Source organism: Microchirus variegatus, assembly GCF_963457635.1.
Source record: "Microchirus variegatus genome assembly, chromosome: 7".
Lineage (NCBI taxonomy): Eukaryota > Metazoa > Chordata > Actinopteri > Pleuronectiformes > Soleidae > Microchirus > Microchirus variegatus.
This window is the reverse complement of record NC_139808.1, coordinates 23,840,676-23,867,080: the sequence shown is the minus strand read 5'-3', so window position 1 is coordinate 23,867,080 and position 26,405 is coordinate 23,840,676. Positions and strand designations below refer to the sequence as shown.

The following is a 26,405-nucleotide window of genomic DNA, read 5'->3' as shown; positions in this document are numbered from 1 at the left end:
TATATATATATTTGTATTTTAAACTTATTATACCTTTTTATATAGTTATGATTCTGACTCTTCACATTTGTCACTGTCTGTACAGCTGTAATACTGACTTAACAAGGATTATCTTATGTTATGATAATAATGATAATGATTTTCTTTTTCTTATTTAACCTTTATTTATACAGGTTATCCCATTGATACATGGGGTCTCATTTTCAAGAGAGACTTGTCAATAATAATAATGATTGTTGTATTATTATTATTATTATTATTATTACAACAACATTATTATGAGTAGTAAGTAGTATCTGCTACAGTCGAAATTTCCAGCAGAATCAAAATAAGGTTTATTGCCAGGTAAAGTTTACACAATACTAGGAATTTGCTCTGGTCAGTTTTGTGCACATAGAGAGCGATAAGGAAACAATATACGGAAAGTAAAATAGAAAAGAGGTTATTTATAACAAAAGGGAATATCATTTAAAACACAAAGTCAGTGTGACATGAGACCAATCTGTCAACTGTGCAAGCAACAGGATACTCTGTCCCAATAACTGGAAATCATGCGCATGTGCTTTCTTAGAAAAAAACAAGACAAACTATAATTAAGGATTTGTGGATCAAAAGTCCAATTTGCAGAAGGCGTCTGCCACAGGACAAAGCACAGTTTCAACAGTAATGCAAAGATATATATATAAAAAAAGGCTTAACGACAAACAGAGATATTGTCACAAGTTCACAAAGACGAGACTTGAAATAATGACCATGTGAGTCAACTATTGGGTCATTAAAGTGAAGATTAGCTAAAAAGAATGGGAGTTTTTTTAGATTGGAGCGCACAGCCTCAGGGAACTGAGGAAGGGTTGGGCCTCATCAATCATTGGCTTCAGCTGAGTAACTTCTCTTTTTCTTAGAAATGATGGTCAAATGGTGCACACACAACGTGATCTGGCGTGACTGCCTTTACACCAAAAAGACTGGGACACACACAATTATACCTTATATCTTATTTTTATACCTATCTCTACTTTATTACTTACTCTACATTAGAGTGTAATTTAATTTTTTTTTTTTTTTACCATATTGTATTTTTATTTTATTTTATTTATTTTATTTTTTACTTATATTTAGAGTGTAATTTTAACCATGTTGTGTATTTTTATTTTACTTTATTTTATTCTAGTTTTACTTATATTTAGAGTGTAATTTTTTACCATATTGTGTATTTTTATTCTAGTTTTACTCATATTTAGAGTGTATTTTTTTTTTTTTTTTTACCATATTGTATTTTATTTTATTTATCCTATTTTTACTCTTATCTTTACGTTTTATTTCTTTTTACTTATTATGCCCTTGCACATTTCTGCACCTCTTGTCACCTCAACTGATGTGTTGTAAATGTGTGTTTCCCCCCGGAGGAATAAAGTAATTCAATTCAAATTCAATTCATATGACAAATTAGCTTAACAATAAAAAATGACTAAAAGACTAAAATTATTTCCAGATCAACCCATAGACACAGCCACACATTCAGGTGTGCACATCGTGATATTTTGTGCACATTTTGACTTTGCACTTTACAAATATGACCCAAAATCAAAGTCGCTTTATTTAAAGTTGCATTATATGCAGCACTGTGCAAAAGTCACCGTTCGATTTGTTGTTTTAGCGACGCTGAAATGACCGTACAGCGTATTTATTTCGCTTATCACTTAAGTGGAACACATCCAGAAAATGTCCCTCCGTCCACATGATCCACACGAGGGCCCAATCTCAGCTGACACGCGGGGCGACAGACGGGGGGTCCCACCCTGGACAGGTCACCAGTCCATTACAGAGAGACAAACAACCAGGGTATGGAGTTTTAAAGTGACAAAAAAACAAACAGGTAAAAGTGTCAAATATTGCGTGTGAGCGAGCCTTAGACTTGAACAATAGCGTGACCGTGGCTCTCTTAAAACTGAAGTGGAACCCTAATCAGTAATGTTTGTTTATTCCAGACATGCTTGAGCGTTACATACACATGTTGCGTGAGTTAAAGTCATCTGTCAGACCCAACGTTCATTGTTCCATTCCAAACGGCAGCGATCACAGATTTTTGACGAATGTAAAAAAAAAAACAAAGCCGCGCCTGTGTCGGAGCGCTGTTTATTGACAATGTGATGAATGTTTCATCGAGTATTAACAACTATAATATGTACTATGTAAACATATAGTCACTTGATTTGCGGTAACATAAGCACTGTTTTTTTATTGTTTTTTTTTTTTTTAACCCAATAACAATAACAGTGGCTGTGTTCTGTTCACATCACAGTGAAGCAGCATGTGCAATACTAGGAAAAATGAAACTGTGGCAGGAAAATGGAATTCAGCCGGCATTCTCTTGATTATTTACGCCTGCGCTTCTCCGACTGTGACACGTCAAACTAGCAAGGGGCAGAGGTGGAAAGAGGTCTGAAATGTTCTACTCAAGTAAAAGTACTGGTCTAAAAATGTACTCGGAGTAAAAGTTACTTAGTTACTTTTCTTGTGTCGTGCAAAAAGGACAAGCGGACACAAATCTCACATGAATTGTTTTTCATGAAAAGCAAATCTTTACAAATTTAAGTGCTGACAATACAAAATATGTAAGTACATTATAATGTGTCAGTCAACGTGGGTCAAAGGTCACAAAATGTAACAGATGTGATTTTAAAGGTAGCAAAAGTACACTACTCCCAAAAAAAACCCCCAAAAAGTGACATTCCCTGACCGGGAATCGAACCTGGGCCGCGGCAGAGAGAGCTCCGAATCCTAGCCACTAGACCACCAGGGACGTGTTCATCTCACTCCCAGCGGCTAGACTTGATTTACGTACATACATGAAGAATTGATCATGAGAAGATTCCTGTTGCTCGTAAAGTTGCCAGTCGGGTTCACTGCGAATAACGACAACAAATTTCACAAGGACACAATTGGATCTTCATTCTATAATTTATTAAACGGTGCTTCTTCTGAAGAGGAGGACTTATGTGAAATGACACATAAAAGAAATACAAAAACACTATTTCTGTGTCACCACATATATACTGTACATACGTTACTGAGTGTGACGTCAGTGCGACTTTATGCTGAATCATGATGAGAATGCTTTTTTTATTTTTTATCCCAAAGATCACACAGGATCAATTTGAACGATCCATGATATCACTGTTACTGAGTTCCCATAGAATGGAACTAACTTAATCCTCCAGAGTGTGGTTTGTATGAGTTTCTGACAGAGAGGTGACTTCACCACACACTCACACACACACACACACACACACACACACACACACACACACACACACACACACACACACACACACACACACACACACACACACACACACACGCACACACACACACACGCACACACACACTCTTATCAAGATGGTAACCTCATAAAATCTTTACTTTCTCAAGTGTAGAATAAATATGTTGTATGACAGAGGATTAGATAGAAAAAAGTTATCATATTATGAGATTTTTTTCAATCATCCTTTAATTAATTGCAGTATTATTATCATTATAATAATAAATAGTAACAGAACAGACTCGAGGGCAGCTGTACTTCCGCTCCCTCCGGATCCAAAAATGTAATTATGAATCTAATTGTTTCTCAGAAAAACCCTCTTTGAACAGCACACAGATGTAACCACTACTGCTGCCATTTCCTGCCGTCCACAGAAGGCACGATTTCCTCGAAGTCCTGTGTGATTCTTTCTTCGAAACAGACGATCAAAGAGCAAAGATAATGCGCTGGTGCTCGATGCAGACTAAGAGACTTAAGTGTTTCCTGAAGTGTTTGTGAAGACCAAACCAAAATGAATAACAATGTCAAGTTCTTCAGTTTGACCCCAATACTCAATACTTTTTCCATCTTTCAATTTGTAAACTGCCCACTCTTCCACACCAAAGTCCACAGGAAAAAGCTGCATGTTTAGAAGTGGGACCCCCCCCCCCCCCACACACACACACACTGGTTCATTTGGTCTTTGGAATCCTTTCTTTGAAATTAAGTGACACAAACTAACCAAATCATGCAAATAATGCATTTGAACGTAGCGACACAGCTAGTGGAACTCCTGTGTACTGTTGTGTGAGCGATGCTAACAAGAAAAAGTCAGAACACATTCTAGTGATAGTCAGCAGTAGTTGTTTAAAACTGTAAATATAACAATATCCAAACACGAGACAACGACTGGGAATAGGTGTCGTATACGTTGGCTACACGGAAAAACGCAAAGGCTGGCGTTTTGAGATTTTGCCTAAAATACAGTTTCAGGTCGCCTAAAACGCTGACTCCGTGTGGACGGGGCCTTATGCTAGGTTTATAGACGCCGCGGCTAGGTTTATAGTCGCCGTAGTGTGCCGGGCGCGCGCCAAAAATTACGTCATATGTAGACCAAAGTAAGCGATATGCGGAAAGTTGTTGATTACCACTGTTGCTAGGCAGTGGGCGTTTATCCGGCAGCACAGGTTGAATATTTTGGTTGTACGCCCCCTGCCGTTGCGGCGAATACTGCAAGGAACAAACGCGCTGAGCATTAAACGCCTCGTCTGCGGAGCCCTGAGCCACACGCGAGTATAAAGGAGGCTTTAAGCAGCTTTGCATTTCTTAGGTCGCCCTTTTGTTAAGTGGTTAAAATCTGGTTCCTCAGTGAAGGCAGCATACCCGGCGACACACGTGGCAAAGTCAGTGCTGAAAAGTCTGTGTCAATGCCTCACACGACGACACTTAAAAAAAAAAAGCAAATCCCTTTAATGTTAATAGCAGGTCACAGAGATGGGTTAATCACACTTGAACCGAGCCAAGTCCTTTGCTGCCTGCTGGGGTGTCATATCTTACCCCTCTGAGTCACAGTGTGAGGTCATGGAGTGTGACCCTAACCCTCATATGTGGAAGGGATAGTCCTGCAGGTAGTGCAGCAGAGGCTTTGGAAGAGGCAGACGCTGTGGGCAGTTTGTGTGTCTGTTGATGGTGAGGCGCACCAGGTGCTGCAGCGAAGGAAAGGCCTCGGGTTTGTGTAAAGGCTGCATCAGCTGCAAAGGGACCCCTCCTCCACCTCCTCCTCCTCCTCCTCCGACAGGGTCCGGTTTTAGTTCGGATCGCACGTCGTTAGCTGCCTGCTCCTGCAAGCTCTTGTAGTGCTGTATGAGGCTGAGAACGTTCGGGAAGGACTGCAGGCGAGGCAAACCAGGAGAGACGGAGTCCAGCCAGAAGCAGCCCCGTCTGTACTCTATTCGTACACTTGTGGGTCCACAGCGCGTTTTCACCGACAGCGCCAGGATGTAGCGAGGGTGACTGCTGTCCCGCACCAGGAACGTTCCCTCAGACTTGGTCAGGAGAGCTTCTCGCGCCTCGCTCGCTGAGATGGAACCCCAGTACCAGCCTGGGGGAAAAAAGACAGAAAACTCAGACCAACTTCTTTCACACAAAGCACAGGTGTCAAACTGCTGGCCCGCTGTCCATATGCGGCCCGCCAATCGCATACATACGCCCCCCACTTAATATTATGTTATAATGAAAACATGGCCCACAACCTCACTGTGTAATACACAGAATAATATAATATATGTTTGTTAACAACCCATTCGCCACGATACAGGAAGTGCCTATAACTTCAGCATAGATTGAGTTCCACCAAATTACCCGAAAATTGACGGGAAGACCATGGCCTCAACTCAACAGGAAGTAGACCGTTTTGAATCTTGGCGATTTGCGACTCTCTACGTAGGAAATCTACGTACGTTCCTACAAATCTATGTAGGAGCAATGTCAGCAAAATTGGCGAAAGGTTTTTCGGATTCAAAACGACGTGACCATGGCAACCCATGGCGAATTTCGACCATTCGCTACGATACAGGAAGTGCCCTATAGCGTCAGCATAGATTGAGTTCTATCTAATTTCCCGAAACTTGGCGGGAAGACCATGGCCTCAACTCAACAGGAAATCGGCCTTTTTTAATTTTGGCGTCCATTTTGGTTATTTGCGAATCTATGTACGTTTCTACAAATCTACGTAGGAAAACATACGTACGTTCCTACAAATCTATGTAGGAGCAATGTTAGCAAAATTTGTGAAAGGTTTTTCGGATTCAAAACGACGTGACCATGGCAACCCTTGACGAATTTCGACGATTCGCTACAATACAGGAAGGGCCCTTAAACTTTGGCACTGATTGAGTTCCACCAAATTTCCCAAAAATTGGCGGGAAAACCATGGCCTGAACACCACAGGAAGTCGGCCTTTTTGAATTTTGGCATCCATTTTGGCGATTTGCGAATCTATGTACGTTTCTACAAATCTACTTAGGAAATCTATGTACGTTCCTACAAATCTATGTAGTAGCAATGTTAGCAAAATCTGTGAAAGGTTTTTCGGATTCAAAACGACGTGACCATGGCAACCCTTGACGAATTTCGACGATTCGCTACGATACAGGAAGGGCCCTTTAACGTTGGCATTGATTGAGTTCCACCAAATTTCCCGATAATTGGCGGGAAAACCATGGCCTGAAGTCAACAGGAAGTCGGCCTTTTTGAATCTTGGCGATTTTGCGACTCTCTACGTAGGAAATCTACGTACGTTCCTACAAATCTATGTAGGAGCAATGTTAGCAAAATTGGCGAAAGGTTTTTCGGATTCAAAACGACGTGACCATGGCAACCCTTGGCGAATTTTGACCATTCGGTACGATACAGGAAGGGCCCTATAACTTCGGCATAGATTGAGTTCCACCAAATTTCTTGAAATTGGGGGGAAAACCATGGCCTTAACTCAACAGGAAGTCAGCCTTTTTTTTATTTTGGCGTCCATTTTGGTTATTTGCGAATCTATGTACGTTTCTACAAATCTACTTAGGAAATATACGTACGTTCCTACAAATCTATGTAGAAGCAATGTTAGCAAAATTTGTGAAAGGTTTTGCGGATTCAAAACGACGTGACCATGGCAACCCTTGACGAATTTCGACGATTCGCTACGATACAGGAAGTGCCCTATAACTTTGTCATAGATTGAGTTCCACCAAATTTCCTGAAAATTGGCGGGAAGACCATGGCCTCAACTCAACAGGAAGTCGGCCTTTTTGAATCTTGGCGATTTGCGAATCTCTACGTAGGAAATCTACGTACGTTCCTACAAATCTATGTAGAAGCAAGGTTAGCAAAATTGTCAAAAGGATTTGCGGATTCAAAACGGCATGACCATGGCAACCCTTGACGAATTTCAACCATTCACCACGATACAGGAAGTACCCTATAACTTCGGCGTAGATTGAGTTCCACCAAATTTCCCGAAACTTGGCGGGAAGACCATGGCCTCAACTCAACAGGAAGTCTGCCTTTTTTTAATTTTGACGTCTATTTTGCCGATTTGCACGCTACAGAAATGAGCTAGAAACACCGGCCCCCTATTGACCACACTAGACGTTCATTGGCCCCCAGGTCACTTGACTTTGACGCCCCTGACATAGAGCGATGATAGAGGAGGAACAGAGCGATGGACGTCTGCGTACCTGAGGTGTGGAGATGGTGCAGCGTGGTGGTGACACAGCGCAGGTCCTCTGCTGGCTTCCAGTATGCAGGAGAAGGATACGGGCAGCAGGAACCTTCAGGCTCCTCATGATGTGAAACAGCGTCTGCCCGTGCGACCATTTCTGTCGCACACCCAGAGATGTGTGGATACTTTAATTTAATAATCATTTTTATGTATATATAAATAAATGTGCTGTTTACATTGTAATTTTAAAAATGGCAGTTACATATATAGCAATACAAAAAAAACAGTGAATAATAGTAATAAAAACAATTATTATCTGTCTCAATGTGTTAAAATCACTCAGGCATGAGTAGCCGATGTTGTACGAGTTAACTTTTCACAGATATAAACATATTTATGCAATTCCTTTGTTTATAACCCCTCAGGCTGTTCTCAGAACAGCAGTTACACTTCCTGGAATCCAGCGACTCTCACTTGAGTATTTTTTTTTACGTTCATGCACTTATGCATGCATAATCCATGTACTATTTTTATATATATACATATATACATATATATATATATATATATATATATATACATATATACATATATATATATATATATGTATATAAAACAGGTCATGCAGAATTAAAGTTTATTCTAATAATAACCACACAACACACACACACACACACACACACACACACACACACACACACACACACACACACACACACACACACACACACACACACACACACACACACATTCTTACCTTAAATCAAACTGAATCATGAGGATTGTTGAGCGTTTTAAAAAAAGTCCAGGACGTGATCCATCAAAATGTAAATAAGAAAAAATGGTCTCAGTGTTGTGGTCGCAAAGCAGAATAAAGAGCAGATATCCACAGTGTGTGTGTGTGTGTGTGTGTGAGAGAGAGTGTGTGAGAGTGTGTGTCTGCTGACAGACAGAGTGGGAGTGGAGAGAGAGAGTGTATGTGTGCTTTTTTATTCAGGGCAGAAAACAGCTCGGCTCAGTCTGAACGGACGGAGGTTCCAAGAATCTCTTTCCAAGAAGGCTTTTGTGTGACAGCGTGCGCAGTGACAGGCGGGCTGCAGCCCAACTGCAGCTCCACTGCGCCAACAGCCACACGCACACACACACACACACACACATACACCACTTCCGGTCCCGAGTTTCAAAATAAAACGTCAGTGAAGATTTACTTCAATTATCGATTTAGCTATAATCTATTTATATTATTATCATCATCCCCGTTTTATCGGTCAATAAAATCTCAGATAGAATAAAATAGTATAATTAGAATAAGAAATGTCCTTAAATGTCTTATTTTGTTCTGTTTGCCTCGTTTTTCTGTTATAAAGGAGAATTTAAAAAATCTTTATATTTGAGCTTGTGTTAACCTCAAATCGCTTAATTTACAATGCAGCAATTGAAGAATTAATCAGTTAATCAGTTAGTTGTTGCTGTGGATTTAAGGAAGAGCATTTGCATATGTAATATTTGCACTTTTACAAATACATTTTTATATACTTTACTTGTTCGTCTTATACTTTATTAACCCCTTAGAGAAATTATTTTCTCTGCATTTAACCCATCCTCTACCAGGAAACTTCCTAGAATTAGGAGCAATACTTACCTCTACTAGACCTATATTTTGCATTTAATTACTATAATGTCTATATATATTTAGCATATACAGTATCGTTGTGATTTAACCCATGATATTATTATGTGTTGTGCCATTCAGATGAACATTTGATGGGATCTTGTGTGTTTCGTGGTTTTATTTGTGGTTTTTATGTGGCGTTGTAGTGTACACTCTTAGAAATAAAAGTGCTAAGTAGAACCATATAAGGTTCTTCGGCTTGTCCTCATAGGAGAACCCTTTTTGGCTCCAGGTAGAAACTTTTAGAAAGGTTCCACCTGGAACCCTTAGTGTTACCAAGAACCCTTTTAAAACCCTCTCTACACAGGGGTTTTCCAGGTAGAACTTCAGCCCTTGTAGAAGAACACTTTTGGAACCCTTATTTCTAAGAGTGTGTTATGTATTCCATGATAATATGCCCATTGCCTGCCCGTAATCAAATTCCCCCCATAAGTATATTAAAATTAGATAATTCTGATGATTCAAACTGTGCCTTCCAGAAATGTGAAAAATAGTCACAACATTGGGTGCAGATGTTGACTTCTAAACCTAAGAAATTAATCAAAAGTCTTGCTCCAGCTCCACCTGTGTTGTTTTTGTAACCTATAATGAAATCAGGATGTGAACATTTAATATAAGGTGGAATTAAAGAAAAGACAAGTATTTTTAATTCCTTCTTCGCATTAAAAAACAGATCAGATTTTCCACTCAGACTCAATGCAGTGTCACGCGTCACCCTTTTATTTTGAAGGTAAATAGCATGACTGGGTAACTGCTGTACTGTATGTTCTTGATGAAGCTGCCTACAGAGCAGTGGTTAATGCTACATTCACATGAATGGAAATACCCTTTTCCAGCCATTATGTGTATTATGTATTACTGTCATCACATACTGTAATTAATGTGGCTTCAACATTACATTACAGTCACGTGATTTCTGACTGTGTCTTATTGTAGCACACATGTATTTGCCTTACTGTAAAACACACACACGCACACACACACACTCACACACACCCCCCCCCACACACACACACGCACACACACACACACACACACACACACACACACACACACACACACACACACACACACACACACACACACACACACACACACACACACACACACACACACACACACACACACACACACACACTGATATAGAATATGCCTCAGCTCTCTCCACGCTCCATGCCATACTGTACTTTACCGCCTTTTCAGCCCTCAGAAGAGATCACATGAATGGAATTTCTTTTTCCTGGCTTTTGCACTGCAGAGATAATCACCACATGAAAACTGCCTTTCAGTCCCCGCAGCACGTTTCCAAGAAGAGGTCTTCACATCAGCCGAGTTTCCCAAGAGGTACGAAAGCAGCAGAATGCACAGCTGAAGGCTTCTGAGTACAGAGCTTTCCTGGAAACACACTCATCAAATTGACCTCTACTACTGAGCCATGATCCCTGCTGCTGCTGCTGGCAGACAACAGATAGATAGATAGATAGATAGATAGATAGATAGATAGATAGATAGATAGATAGATAGATAGATAGATAGATAGATAGATAGATAGATAGATAGATAGATAGATAGATAGATAGATAGATAGATAGATAGATAGATAGATAGTGATGGATACACTGATTTACACAGATGTTTAACTGTAAGTTGGTACACATATTTATATTACTAACACTTAGTCATGTGTGTGTTTATGCCTGTATACTGGTGAAGGTACTACTGAAACTTTGGAGAGACATATGCTCTCATCAATGTGATGTTTTTGAACTCCATGACTGTTTCAGCAGGACAAGGTCATGCCTCATTCTGCAGGAGTTTACAACAGTGTGGCTTCATTGAAAAAGAGTGTGTGAACTTCACTGGCCTGTCTGCTGTCCAGCTTATATTATTATTATTACAAAAATGAGAAGGAGCAAACACTCCAACAAGTACCCACAGATCCCAAATAAAAACGTGTTTTGATGCTGGCATCGATATTTAAAAAATAAATAAATAAATACATTTACACTTGTCAGCAAAAACACAGGCAATCTTTCTTTGCACTTTTATTTGTAAAATAAAGGTTGAAGTAATGAATGACAGATTGTTTAGTTTTGATTGCATTTCCTTTTTTTTTAGAATGTGTCTCAACATTTAACAAAATGTTTACAAAAAATGTTCACATTCAACAACTGAATCTGACCACAGGATTTCTGATTTAAGGTGGATCTATTTATTTCTTCACGTTTGGTCTCAAATGTATATCCGAGAGGAAATGACTAGGAGTTAAACATTCAAATAACAAAGTCAATTCATAGATATCGGGGTAGTTTAGTATCTAAATGTCTTCCCCGTTTTCCCCTGCGCCCTTGATGAGGCGTTTGTTGCCCCTCTTGCCTCCTGGTCCACGGGGCTTGGCAAATGCCTGCTTTAAGGTGTGCTCCATCGGGTGGACCTCCTCGTACAGGAACTCTTCTGTCAGTCCATCGCCACTGTCTATCTCCATCTATGTGCACACACACACATACCTGAACTTGTAAACATACATAAGGTCCGGTGGTGTTGGGACCAGGAAAACTACATGTAACCTAGTTTAAAAAAAAAGTAGTTATTTAGAAAGGAAAACAAATAGTAAATAAGCACTGTATTTAGATTAAAAAGTAATTCAAAAGTATTCTACAAATGATTAGAATCATTATGTTGTGGATTTATGTGGTTAGGAACTAATGTAGCCCTGATAGATGTCTGTACTGACGATTAATGGGTGGCCGGAACGTTCGGCATGCAGTTGTTTCCCACGGGCGAGTAGGGGATAGGACAATAACACAGCAGTGAGGGAAAAATCGTTGTGTGAGCATTAGCGTGTGTGAAGAGTGAAAACGAATTTAGTTTAAATAAGTGACACCGTGTGTATTTGTGACTGTGGACGTTAATCCAACAGCCAGGACAGTGACGAGTGAAATGCGGGTTCTGTGAGACTTCAATACGAGGCTTGAAGCTCAGCCATAGCAAGAATGCTAACGCTAAGAAGACCGGCTTGGTTCCGACACAACGTGTGACGGCAGACGCAGCAGACAGTAGCCGCTGGATTCAGACACTGAGCCTGAATAACAAGGTACGAACCAACGTTTATTTTGCTCAGCCGGAGTGAAACGGTCATTTTGTTTTGGACCACCACACATAAATGGTTGGTGTTTTTTTTTATTAAGGACATTGAAGTGTTTTTTTTGTGTTTTTTTTAGCATTTCCTTTTTGTTGTTCCTGTTATTGAAAAATATTGTCCAAAAGCATATGCCTGGGAAATAGGTCACTTTCATTTCTTGTCCTCGTTGTAAAAAACAATTTGTTATTTTATTGTAAGTAAATAATTGAGAGTTATTTTTTAAAAAAACTGGGTGATTTAATGTCCACATATCTATATATGAAACGAGAAAATATCCACTGATATATCACTGAGTGATCATTTCAAAAAATGTCATCATAATTAAAGAGACAGTTGGTTTGCATTACTTTTTGGTTAAAAGCATAGCTAATAAAAATGTGAGTTTGATAGGGTTAAAAACGGAGAGTGCACTATAATAAAAGGGATCCAAGATAATATTAAAAAGCACTAAACGCAGGGTTAAGACACAATAGATAAATACAGTTAAAGAACCCAAGAGTGCTACATACAGATGTGCGTACCTTTTTGGTGACCTCCAGTTGGTAATCTCTCTCCACCTCGTCCAGTAACCTGTTCTTACAGCTGGAGTACAACATCCTTTCCTTGATGCTGCAGGTGTAACCGGGCATCGAATATATAAACACTGGAAGAGAGACACAGAGTTGTGTGTTGATATTTGCTGCTTCACTGGATCAGTCGTGGTTTGAACAAGGACAAAAACACACAAATGTAATAACACCCTGACACGCGAGGAATCTACAGCCCTTGAGATGAGTCAAATAGAGATTTAGAGAACTTGTATGAAAATCTGCTCCACTGTGTCAAGTTCTGGGCTACACAATTGAATTAAATTATTTAACACTAATAAGTATATATATTATAAGTATACAAAAACTATACCCAGCAAAAAAGTGTGTCCTGTGTGTGGTCATCAAGAACTTATAAATACAGACCATTTACCATTTCAAATACAAAATATTATTTTGTAATTTGTATTTACATTGGATTGTTTGCTGATTCATTGTGTTTGGGCTTCATCTGTGACTGAACATCAAGAAAGTAAATAAAGATTCTTATTAGTATTTTGAAAATACAAAAATGTGTGGCTGGCTGCTGTATTTTGTAGTTTATTTCCATACATTTCTTAGGTGGGTATTTGGTATTTTATTTTGAAATACACTTAGATGTATTTTTGCCCATGCCTGCTAGCCATATAATTTGAAATTGATTTATAAAAATGGTCTTTAAATAAAAGTAAAAGCTCTGTGATCCAGGATGAACTCACACTAACACAGTGTCATATACTGACCCAATGCCTCCTGCAGCTGGCCTTGATGAGAATGTTTGAAAACGAAGAAGTGGTATCGGGGCGAGTCTGTGGGAATCCTGTAGGGGAGCTCATGGGTCTCTGTAGGTTTGGTGTGAACCAGCTCAATGGTCTCTTTCTCTACGTCCAGTCTCTGCAACATAACACACACAAACGAGCTTTAGAGGTAAAATCCTTCACAGTCAGTTTCATACAAGGATTATATTATGTGTATGTATATATATATATATATATATATATATATATATATATATATATATATATATATATATATATATATATATATATATATATATTCACATTGTCTTCTAGTTAATAGCAATATATAACAGCTCTATTAACCCTTAGTGCTCACATAGCACCGATCAGTGCTACCCATGTTAAATTGCCGTGGGAATAAAACACAACTCCTTATATGGACATCCTGGGTGTGTGTGTTTATAGGTCACATATTCAGGCTTTATAAAAAGGGGCTCATGTGATGTTGAGTCAAAGTTATGATTCATTTTATATCACATTTTTAGCAGTGATATAAAGTAGCAATAATTGTGCCGAAGTCACAAAATAGACATGTTTTTCTTTTTTCTTTTTGCTCATAAAAACGAGCCAAGTGAATTTTGAACTGTGACGTATTTCCAAATTTCACACATTTTTGCTCAGGTGTGTTTATATCGTTGGTGAAAAAACTTAGTTTTATCATTAGATTGTCTAGGTGGTGCTGAGAAAAAGGATATAAGAAACTCTATATTGCACATTGTTATAGCCTCTGTATATACTGTATGTTAAGCCAAAATGCACTGTGTTCCAATGGTTAATAGTTTCTGATCACAATCACTAGTTTCAAGTCTTCTTTACGAGAGAATTTAGTAAATTTTGTGAATAATTCTGGGGGCAAATGGACGATAAAGTCCAGAACATATGTATGTATATATAGTAGACACCACTCATATGGCATCATCAAACAACAGGAGCCTGGTTACTCTTGAAGCTTCTGACTGTCCTTTTGAAAAAACCTAAACATGGCGCTGACAAAATCACAACTTTGTAGATTTCATAATAATAATGTAGTTGAGATTCTTTTGGGTGACATCACGACTGAAGGAAGAAGAAGTAAAGTATTTACTGAGGGCTCACCAGCTGTATGTAGTTGACGCGTTTCTGCTTGAGTTGCTGCAGAGCTCGTTTGGCCTCTTCTTGTAATGGAAACGCCAGACCCTGAAGAGTCTGAGCCCTTTTGTCCAAGCCGAACTCCATCGTGACCTGAAGCATTAAAAGAAAGTAAAGAGATTATATATATTTTTTTTTTATTACATAACAACTTTGACGGGAAAATTCAGGACTGGACAAACCTTTGCTCGTGCTGTCGGCGTCCCAGTCCGTCTACGCTCATCCTGTGGACACAAAAACCATCCATTTTAAATCTGTCCTCCTCTCCCGTCTTTATGCGTACATGTGGTTTTGTGTTCGGATGAAAATCTACTCACCCATACAACTTTATCCTGCAGGAAGAAAGTGAATTCAGGTGTGCGATATTGTATAAAACTATCCACACTCACACAGCTTCTATTGTCATAAAGTCTACTGTACCTCTGTGACTTTGATTTGCTGCAGCTCCTTCTCGGCTGCTGTGAAAGGAGCTGGCGAGGAGCAGGAGGACATGTGTCGCAAGTATCCCTGGAAGGACACGTCCTCCTGAGGACACAATACTTTTATTAGAATAGACACTGGGAGACGGAGAGAGATTCACGGACAGATTGTTCAAACCAGAAAGTGTTTCTTTTTGTTTTCTGACCTCGACTGTGCCAAACATCTCGTCTTTGATGTGACCTCCTCCAAACTCCTTTTTCAGTGTGGCACGTGTTGCTGCGTACATCATCTTTTGCCTCACCTGAGAGGACGACACGGCACACAGGAGGACACATAGTTTAATAATCTCTTCATTCTCACAGACAAACACAAAACATTAACCCTTAGTGCATCATTTTACAGTGGGAATAATACACAACTCCTTATATGGACATCCTGGGGGCATGTGTTTATAGGTCACATATTCAGACCTTCTTTCCCCCTGTCTTATGTGTTGTTGAGTCAAAGTTATTCATTTCATATCGCATTTTTAGTTGTTTTACTTAAAAAACAAAAAAAACAACAAAAAAAAACAAGCCAAGTGAACTTTGAACTGTGACGTATTTCCAGATTTAGCAAATTCAATCCGATTTTAAACATTTTGAGAATTTTTGCTCATTTTGTGTTTATATAGGTGGTTTCATCAGATATAGTTTGTGGTGAAAAAAAAGGATATAAGACACTATATTGCATATAGGTGTGTATATGTATGTATATATGTATATATATGTATATGTGTGTATATGTGTGTATGTATATATATATACACACACACATTTATGCATATATATATATATATATATATATATATATATGTATGTACGTATACATATGTATATGATACATATATACATATGTATATGTATATATATATATATATATATATATACACACATACATGTATATATATATGTATATATATATATATATATATATATATATATATATATATATATATATATATATATACACACATACATGTATATATGTGTGTATATATATATATGTACACACATATGGTGCTTTTATTCAAAAATCAGCCATGACTCAGCATCTCACAGACACATACTGGCGATTGGTCAGGTGACCAGGCGATGAAGATCCACTCGTGTCCCTGTGCATTCTGGGAGTCGAGGCGGTAGAGGATGTAGCACGGCTCCTGAGGCTCGAGCAGAGGGAGCAGGCACTGGTCGTAGTCTTTGTCCCAGCTGTGTCCGGGCTCTCTGGACGAGTCCAGCACCAGCTCCTCTGCAGACGGGAACATTGCATCAGTTTTAAACGTCACCCTTATCCCCCCCCCCCCCCATTTTAAATGTCAAGTTTTTACCATTTCTGATGACAATCTTCATTATTCTGATGGCACCTCCCTTCGCCCGGGCCAGAAACTGTTTCAGCTCAGATGTTGCTAGAGTAACGAGATATGAGGCAGACCAGTCAAAACTGAGGATGGGGGAGTGGGGAGGGGGGGGGAAGGTGGTTGACAGCTAGTGAGACAGAGTTGGGTAAGTAAGAACCTGAGACTCCACTTCAGGTAGAAAATTTGATCCGCTGCCAGGTCGTCACGCGATCACCTTAACTGACTTACATAGGAGGCTGATGAAGGACACGGGTGCACTGTCGTGGATTAAACACAATCACTAATCCACAGGTTTAATGTCCCAGATGAGTAATTTGGTTGTAAAAACTACATTTGGGCTACTTATTGATCCCCCCCTACCTCCCTCCTTTGCGCCCTCTCGCCATGGTTACCAAACACAGCGAACCTCATAAATGATGTAAGATCAGGTGAGCAAGGTGAGAGAGGTATGCTTCCGCCAACCTGGCCCCCTATGCTCCAGTTACCAAATGCCATAACACACACACACACACACACACACACGCACAGCATATACATACGTCTTAAAGTATCATCCATAACGAATATCATCACAATTACTGCTTCCACAACACAGATCAAAGATGTTGACCCAGCCTGAAAGGTCATACGTGTGTGTGTGTGTGTGTGTGTATTCTAATATCTACAGTTATTTATGTGCTACGTGCAAAACTAGTGATGTTAAACTTTCTCTTAAATAAAGAATGACGTTAAAACACAAGGTTTATTTAACCAGGAAGGCCTCCGAGATAGACATCTATCAAACTAGGACAGTGTAACATATATAAAATACACAATGCAAAAACAGCAGTCGACAACAACATTTTCAGTTTTTTAACATTAAAACAAAACAAAAAAGTACCTACCATCAATTCCAGTTTGGTGTGACATCTTTTGGCAGTCAGCTGTCTCCGCGACACTCTCCTCTTTATGCGATGGACCAGGTGTCCGTGTCTCTGTCTGTCTCTGTCTGTCTCTGTCTAACACTAATGTCAGACGGATGGACCCACGCACACCTGTGACATAAACGCCTTGAGGGAGACTTGAGGGGAGATTCCTTACACTTGAAATACAATCTGCGGAACTGTGGCTGATGAGTAATAATGTTCCTGACAGTGGATATGCCGGCCTGACCGCTGATCTAAAACTCTCTGCGTATCGATGACCACAACTTAAAAAAGTCTTGCTGTGTGTGTGTGTGTGTGTGTGGGGGGGGGGGGATTTGTGTCTCCCCAGCTCTGTATTGTGTGTGTGTGTAAACCCCACTGCTCGTGAGATCAGTGCAGTGTTTTTTCTGCAGCGTTTCACATGATGACATTTTATCACAGCGGCTGCGTGATCTCAAATTCCAGCCACCTGGTCCCAGAAACGTGACACCGAGCGTGAATCTGACCTATAAATACGATGATGTTTTTTACCTGGGAGGTGAGAATGGGAGGTGAGTTTGTGCTTTTTTTTTTGAGGGGGTGTGATAAGGGTATGATGTAAAGGTGAGAATGAGGTGAAACTGAGGCTGAGGAACTAAACGTTTGTCCACTGTAGTGTAAAGAGCTGCACAGGTCAACTGTGTGGACACTGGAAGAGTTGGCTGCCTCAGGACAAGTGGATCCATCACTGACCACTAATCGCTGACAAAGTCACTGAGATCTCACACACACACACACACACACACACACACACACACACACACACACACACACACACACACACACACACACACACACAGGTCTGTGCAGTTGTCCTTCTAAGGACTCTCACTTTGTGCGTTTACGTGCACACTAAGTTATCCGGTTATGCCGTTATTGGTTTTTGAAAAACCTGTTTAACACACCTAGGTTTCTGTCAAAACGGTTTATTCCAGTTACACAATTATTGCCAGTAATCGTTTTTTTTTAGTGTGCATGTAAACGCACTCATCGACGAGAAACAGGAGAAAAGATAGAAAATGGCTTCACTCTCCTACTACTGCTACCTTTTAACGAAAACAATATTATAAATATAACTGGTCTTAAATTAATGAAAAAAAGCATGTCTGGTCTGTGAGAGGGAAAATAAATAATAATAAAAAAAGCTAAATAAATCTATTAATTTCAAAAAAGGACTAAATAATAAATAAAACCAGAAAAGCACCCGGAGAGCGCAGATCTCAGCCAAGGCAGCTCAGTGCCTACAAAATACACCCTGCTGGCATTGCGGACATTTCCTGAAGATTTCATCCAAATCCGTCTGCGACTTTTCGAGTTATGTTGGTAATAGACAGACAGACGGACAAACTCTGGCGAAAACATATACCTCCTTGGTGGAGGTCAGTAAAGTAAATAACAACATGGACAACTATGATTAAAGCACTAAACAAGCTTATGTATTAGTAATTTCATTTCATTCATGTAAGATAAGACCACTTTATTCGTTCCACAGTGGGGAAAATGTACATTCATAGCAGGAAAGACAGTAAAGATGAAACATAATAAACATGCATTTCGACATTATGTGAAAGTACAATATAGAAAGATACATACAATACAACTATAAAAACGTTAAAAATAGGATGTACTTTATAGATAGTGAACAGAATATATACACAGATATTTACAGTATAAACAAGGATCAAACATGAGATATTGTTTATGTATATTGCACTTATGTAAAGTATAGTTTATATATATACATATATTGTAACGTGCTGTGTTTATTATGGAAAAACATGATATTAAGTGATGTTTGACAAGAAAATCTTAGCCCTTTACTAAAATCAGACCCTCAGAAATGAAGTTCTGCCTCATTAGGACCAGGTTTCAGTCTCCATGAGGACTACTGGTCCTGCCATAAAAAGATCATAAAGAGGTCATAAAACAGGTTCATACACACAGTAAACAGTGGGCGGACAACTAAAGTGAATTCCACAAGAATCTGAAGGAAAAACTTAAACACCTTCTCCCTCTGCCCGCACGCACACACACACACACAGACAAAGATAAGTGTGTACTTGCGAGGTTACCTGTGATGGGATCATCCATTATTCACTCCGTGGTGAGTACACCAAGCATCTATACATTATTCAGCAGAATCCCCCCCTCTCTTCTGCTGCAGGAAGATAAAACGCATGTTTACTAAAAAAAAAGAAACAAATGTCCACTCATTACACACACGTGCGTCGCTGAGTGACTTCTGTTTGCATGAGATTACACTCTACTCTACTTTTTTTTTTTTTATCAGAGGAATCAATTGTTCATGTCATTTTCCCAGCTAAAAATAAGGTTGCTTTATTCCAGCTTCTAATCTGTGACGATGAGATTTCCACACTAAATTACCACTCTGACATCAATCAGATCTGGAATTATCAGATTAAGCCTTAGTGTTTACGTGGCACGGATCTGTGCCACATGTGCACCCATGGTAATCTGCTGTGGGAATAATACACAACTCCTTATATGGACATCCTGTTGGGGGTGTGTCTTTATAGGTCACATATTCGGGCTTTAAAAATGATGTGACGTATTTCACAAATTCAATCTGATTTTTAAACATTTTGAGTCCATTTTGCTCAGGTGTGTTTATATAGTTGGTGAAAAAACAGATATAAAACACTCTACGTTGAACATTCTTATAGCCTCTGTGTTAAATACTGTACGTTTAAACATAGTAATGGTAAAAAGCAGTTGAAATGCTCTGTGTTGTTCAAAGGATTAATTGATAATAGAAGTGATTGTTGACTGCTGCTGAACTCCTGTGGATCAAGATTTAGGCGATGGATGATGAAAAGTAAGGACTACAAAAACAGGAGCTATTATTTCTTTTTTTATATATCTAAAATATGACAAAAAAAAAACTATATACATAAAACGTCAATATATAGAGGTCACATCAAAGTCTGTGAGTATAAAAGTTGTAAAATACTGTCGCTAAAACCTTTCACATAAAAAATCCTCCTCCATACTGTTAGGCAGTGAAATTAAGAACTCAGTCTAATACGTGAAGGTAAGACTCTTCTTCTTAATTCTCCATCAGTCGTCAACACACGGAAGCCAAAAGGCCTGTTGAGAATACGAGAATAAATAAATGAATGTTCAGTGTTCATAGATTTGTCGAGTGTGAGTTTGATGTTCTCACCATGTTTGTGCAGGCGCTGGCAAACGTCATGAATCTGGGGTTAAACTGCAGCGTGTTGATTGGTCCTGGATGTTTCCCGTCCAACACGGCCACCTTCATCCCGCTCTCTGTGCTCCAGACGTGGACTCGGCCATCCTCAGAACCTGAGCACGGTGAGAAAAAGACTCAAGAGAGATGATTGTGGTGGTATCCACCTACACTGACTTCTCTATGTATCACTTAACATCAATAAAAGTGTTGTGTTTAGATTAAAAATCAGTACCTTAGGAGTTAATCTCATCAGGATCAGAGCGTGATTGGCTGTGTCCTCATGTGTGAGGGAAATTACGACTGATTGTTTTCAGGACCAGTAACAGCAAAACCTCATTTCTGTTTCTAAATTTGAATTGAGATTTCAAAGTTTGGGATTTTCCATTAGTTTTAGTTTTTATTATTCTATTGAAATGCAAGGAATTACACTACCGTTTAAAAGTTTGGGGTCACCTATACAATTTTTGTTGTGTTTTCCATTAAAAGTCACACTTTTATTCATCTAAAGAGTTGCAGAATGAATAGAAAATATAGTCAAGACATTGACAAGATTAGAAATAATGATTTTTATTTAAAATAATAATAATTTTGCCTTTTTGTTTTCAGCTGTGCTAACATCGTTTGCACAAGGGTTTTCTAATCATCCAATAACCTTCTATTAACGCGATTAGCAAACACAATGTACCATTAGAACACTGGAAATGGGCCTCTATACACCTATGTACATATTCCATTAAAAAACTGATTTTTTAGGCCTTTCCCGTGCACCTAAACTTGTATAAGTGCGCCGCGCCCCTTTTCAAATTCATCCAGAAAAGCATGTGTGGAAATCGGTACACTTTTTGTTTTTAAAATGAGTTTGTTTCAATTAGTTTTGAGAGGGTTTGCTCATTTTCATTCATTTGAATTTTTTTCTAAATGTTTAGTTTTAATTATTTTTAGTGTTAGTTAGATGCAAAAAGGTCATAATAAGTATTGTGTGTGTCATTTAAAACCCAGTAAAAGATGACATTTTAAAAATGTATCAGGACAATTAAAGACTAAATTAAAGACTGAATAGTGCATGGAATAAATGTGAGAGCAGAAACTTGCTCTGTGATTGAGCATTTTTGCGTTATGTCATTTAAAGGTGCATTATGTAATAAATCAAAGCAACTGGCCATAAAATCCTCCTAATATGTCACAGAGACTCAGGAATAATGTTCATATAACAAACTGAACTCACCAACAACAACAGTACAACCAAAATATTTGCATTAAAAAAAATATTTTGCAGACTGCAAATCATGTTTATGTTTTGAAATCATGTTTTGGCATGTGGCGCCACCTACCGCCGTCTATAAATCATTGCAGTCAGTAGAGTCTCAGCTGCCGAGCAACCACGGGTTACCAGTTACGTCAGAAAACGAAACCTAAAAGACCTCCGTATTTTGAATTTGAATGGCCACATTTTTACATATGGCACCTTTAAAATTGTGATTTAAAAAGAAAATCTCTCTCTCTCTCTCTATTTATATATATATATTTATATATATATATATATATATTATTCAGCATCTCATCTCAGAAGACGCCCAGACATAAATCTGTGACACATGAACTCACCAATCATCACAAACTGTGAGTCAGGCGTGAAGCAGGCCTCCAGAGAGATGCCTCGACTGTTGTTGTAGCCCTGAACAAAAGCAGAGGTCAGGGACGGAGTCATGTGATCAACATACAAACAGACGCAACTCAACAATGAGGCAACATGGGATGGGGTGGGGGGGGGTAATTTCCCTTACAGAGAACGTGTGCAGCACATATCCACTGATAGCATCAAGCACTCGAATCATCCCTCCGTTTGTCGAGATGAGAATCTGTTTCCCGTCGCTGCTGAACTTGAGTCCCGTCCAATCGCATGCGCGATTAAACCTCGTCTCAAACGAGGCAAACGGACCCTTTAAACGGGGGAGACAAAGACGTGTTTACGGACGTGATGTAAAAGAGAAACGCTGTAGCAACACCGTCGACACAGCAAATGTGTTTCACCTTGTCAAAAGCACGAAGGTCGTACAATTTAATGGCCTGTGATTCCACCCCCGCGGCAAATATCAGCCCGTCAGGGTCAAAGGAACACACGGGGTTCCCCAGTGGATTAGTCAAACCCTTAAAGATGCAATAAATGAGGAGAAAATGTCAGATATTTAGAGACTTTTTTTTTACATTTACATCATTAAACAAACACTTGAATGGTTATGTGATTCAGACGTTCAGCTCAGTGTTGCTTCAGCAGATCTGGGGACACCCAGTGGTGACAGGACAGAGGATTTTAATGCCATTCAAGCACAGACTTTAAAGGGATAGTTCGGAATTTTGGACATAAGACCTATTTTCCAACTCAGCCGGTGTGATGGAGACGTCTGGAGACGTTTTCAAGAAATTTAATTCAGTTCTTCTAGTTGCCGAGTTCGCTGATGCTATGGCTAGCGCAAGTCAATGATACAAGTAAACATGGCATTAAAAACACTCATACCGACTCCACAGTGCACCCGAGGCAAATCGATTGTAACGGCAGACTATCGATGTACATATCTGTGTTGATAGAATAATATTTGAAACAAAACTAACGTCGCATCGCATTAATTTTTGAGGGACTACTTTCTCAGCACTATACTTCCGGCAGCGGAATCAGTCCGCCGCTGCCGGAAGTATGACGCGCTGCTGCTGCTGCTGCTGAGACATAAATCCTTCAAATTGCAAGGTTGGTTTTATTTCAAACATTCTATCAACACAGATATGTACATCGATAGTCTGCCGTTACAATCGATTTGCCTCGGGTGCACTGTGGAGTCGGTATGAGTGTTTTTAATGCCATGCTAACTTGTATCATTGACTTGCGCTAGCCATAGCATCAGCGAACTCGGCAACTAGAAGAACTGAATTAAATTTCTTGAAAACGTCTCCAGACGTCTCCATCACACCGGCAGAGTTGGAAAATAGGTCTTATGTCCAAAATTCCGAACTATCACTTTAATGTCCCAGACTTTTATTTAACCCTTTAACACCTAAGCCTTAAAATGTCCTGCTTAATTACACATTGAAGGAGGTTGTCGTTTTCCCCCGGTGTTCACAAACTGACTCACTTGACAGTCTGGACAGCGCAGGTCCCAGATTCTGATCGTTTTATCCAGCGATCCGGAGATAAATGTATCGTCCACCGGTGACATGGAGAGAGAAGTAACCCTGAGAGGGACGCAGATTTTCAGATTCAAACAACAGGCTTGACCGCGTCGATAACACTCAGAAAGTTATTTCTAGATTAACTGTCAGACCCCTGAGACCGAGACTGAGATTTAAGATCACAAAAACCTCACTGTGGACACGTCGTGTTGCATCTGTGGAAGGGGAATCCGTCCTCAAAACACATTTACACTTATGTCCGTATAGTACAGTAACACTGATCAATGCATGATTGAAACTGGTTAAAATCTTATTTCTATTAACAGCAGCATGAGTAGCACTTTGATTACAATTTTGCCGCTTTAACAATGCTTGTAAAAATGTTGCATACATAAGTTAAAGCGGATCTAGACCGGAAGTTCCAATTAACGCTGTTTTTTTGGTGTGTATCTGCGTCATTACCTTGTTTAAGAACCCCTGAAGGTTCAAAACAAACAGTTCAGCCACTGCTGAGAACGCTGTGTTTTATTGTAATCTCGGGCTCAGCTAGATCTCTGAAAAAACCCGGTCCGGTTACGTAAACACCGGTTCTCCTGCTCCGGGCACTAGTCCGGGCACATCCGGTTGCGTACATTAAATCACAGAAGAAGAATAACGTCCGTTGTGGAGGTGTTTCACTAGCGACAGTGTCTTCCGACTCCGGGTCATAGTCATAAAAGGGACTGCGGCGGGGAGTCATGATGAAGCTATTTTTAAACATTGTTAAAACAATGAGTAGCAGTGCATCCACCGTTCCAGTTCAGTCTGAAATATCGCGGCTGAGGAGAGCGTCAGAAAAGACAGATTTCCATCGGCTCGTTTCCATCGGCTCAAATTAACAGAATTACAATCATTAAAATACAAGTTTTCTTTAGGTCTCATAACCTAAAAAAAACTCTGCAATGACAGAAATATTTCCTGTTTTCTCCCACATTATTAGGTAATTCTGGAAATATGTACGTTTTAAGTGGTCCAGGTGTACATGTACTCACCGCGCCGTATGTCCATTGAAGTACCGGATGTATTTGTTGTCACTCAGAGACAGGTATCGTATGGTGTCTACAAACAACAACACACAAATCACAGTGATTGACCACTGACAACTGAAGCTCTAGTAACTTAAAGTAAAGACTGACTGCAGTGAGTTATTACCGTTGATTTTGTTGGAGCTGTAAACCACTTGTTGTGCGTCGCCATGCGTGTAGCGGATGAGGTCCACTCCGTACTTCTTGCTGAACAGAGTGCGTTTCATTCTGAGAGGAAAAAGGAGTCGGAGCACAGGTGTATGATCGATATATGACACAGGTTTTCTTTTAACAATCTGTTTAACTTGTTTTGTTTCATCTTAAAATGTTATTTCAACAGATGGAGAAAAAAAAATACATTTTGGACATTGTAATTGTATATAATATTCCTATCATGTTGTTTTTATTTATTATGCTTTTCTGTTCTTATTCATCTTTTATCTGCCTTTTGCCTTTGTATCAATTTGAATTTCCTCTATATTGTCTCTATAATCTGCATTTTTTTGTATATGTATACTTTTATATTTTGAATAAAATTCTGGTTTAAACTAGGTATGGGATGATACTACTTTTTTGTGTCTGATATCGGCACAGATATCACAAACTCCAGTAATAGTAGTATAGACAATTTATAAAACATATGAAGCTGTTAACAATTCTTCTCCAACTGTGTAACAAATATTGTTCTCCCCAAAAAGAAGAAACAAACCCAAAGCCCTATTACTATATATAAGATTTTACATTTTTATCTGATATCTGATCCAGTGATTCCCATCTTAAATGCGTTTAAAACCTTTAATATATAAAATACACATTTCGATTATAAAGTGTTGATGCAATTAACAGCATTTATTAAGTAATTAAGAGACTAAAAATTAGTAAATAACTTCCATGAACAGGTAATGAATGAATGAATGAACGACTTTATCGGCTTTTAATCGGCTGATAAATGAATAATATTATTTAGAATAATATTTTTTACACGTTTATGTTACGAATGCGTTCCAATTTGAGATTCAGAGTTAATTGTTGACTTATTTACCATTGTATATAATCCATTAAGCAATTACCTTCCCTCTTGAATGTCGTACAAAACGATGCAGTCGTCGTCGCTGCTCGATATCGCGTTTTCGCCATTTGGACTGTAGTCCACACAGTTGACTTTCTGTGAATTCTGTCTGTAAGTCCTAGCCACTCTGAAAGTCCGTATCACACTGTCAGTGATTTTCATGCCTACAGTTCAGTCTGCTGTGATGTTATTAAATAAACGTTGTTTGCTTGGAGGAGTAATATAAAATACCCGTTTTACAGCGGTACGCTCGGTTTGTTTGTCATCGTTCACTACGTGGGCGGTGTTTAAAGAAAACCTCATACAATGCCTTT

At 39.1% G+C, this 26,405-nt stretch overlaps 3 protein-coding genes across 3 annotated transcripts; all 3 read right to left on the bottom strand.

Annotated features, from left to right (window-relative positions):
• Positions 1 to 4,902: 4,902 nt before the first annotated feature.
• Positions 4,903 to 7,669, bottom strand: cishb (cytokine inducible SH2-containing protein b; the record flags this gene model as incomplete). The annotated part of the gene is made up of 2 exons (XM_083892389.1): positions 4,903 to 5,402; positions 7,531 to 7,669. The coding sequence occupies 2 exons, from the start codon at positions 7,667 to 7,669 to the stop codon at positions 4,903 to 4,905; spliced, it is 639 nt and encodes a 212-aa protein (XP_083748515.1).
• Positions 7,670 to 11,503: 3,834 nt separating this feature from the next.
• Positions 11,504 to 17,547, bottom strand: twf2b (twinfilin actin-binding protein 2b; the record flags this gene model as incomplete). The annotated part of the gene is made up of 11 exons (XM_083891900.1): positions 11,504 to 11,671; positions 12,850 to 12,971; positions 13,638 to 13,788; positions 14,790 to 14,915; positions 15,005 to 15,046; positions 15,140 to 15,154; positions 15,243 to 15,347; positions 15,448 to 15,543; positions 16,351 to 16,529; positions 16,609 to 16,686; positions 17,523 to 17,547. The coding sequence occupies 11 exons, from the start codon at positions 17,545 to 17,547 to the stop codon at positions 11,504 to 11,506; spliced, it is 1,107 nt and encodes a 368-aa protein (XP_083748026.1).
• A 3,113-nt stretch (positions 17,548 to 20,660) lies between these two features.
• On the bottom strand, positions 20,661 to 26,253 carry LOC310929909 (WD repeat-containing protein 82-like; the record flags this gene model as incomplete). Its single annotated transcript, XM_083892772.1, has 9 exons — positions 20,661 to 20,690; positions 20,767 to 20,909; positions 22,402 to 22,471; positions 22,581 to 22,736; positions 22,828 to 22,944; positions 23,922 to 24,021; positions 24,990 to 25,056; positions 25,150 to 25,250; positions 26,093 to 26,253. The coding sequence occupies 9 exons, from the start codon at positions 26,251 to 26,253 to the stop codon at positions 20,661 to 20,663; spliced, it is 945 nt and encodes a 314-aa protein (XP_083748898.1).
• Between the last annotated feature and the right edge of the window lie 152 nt (positions 26,254 to 26,405).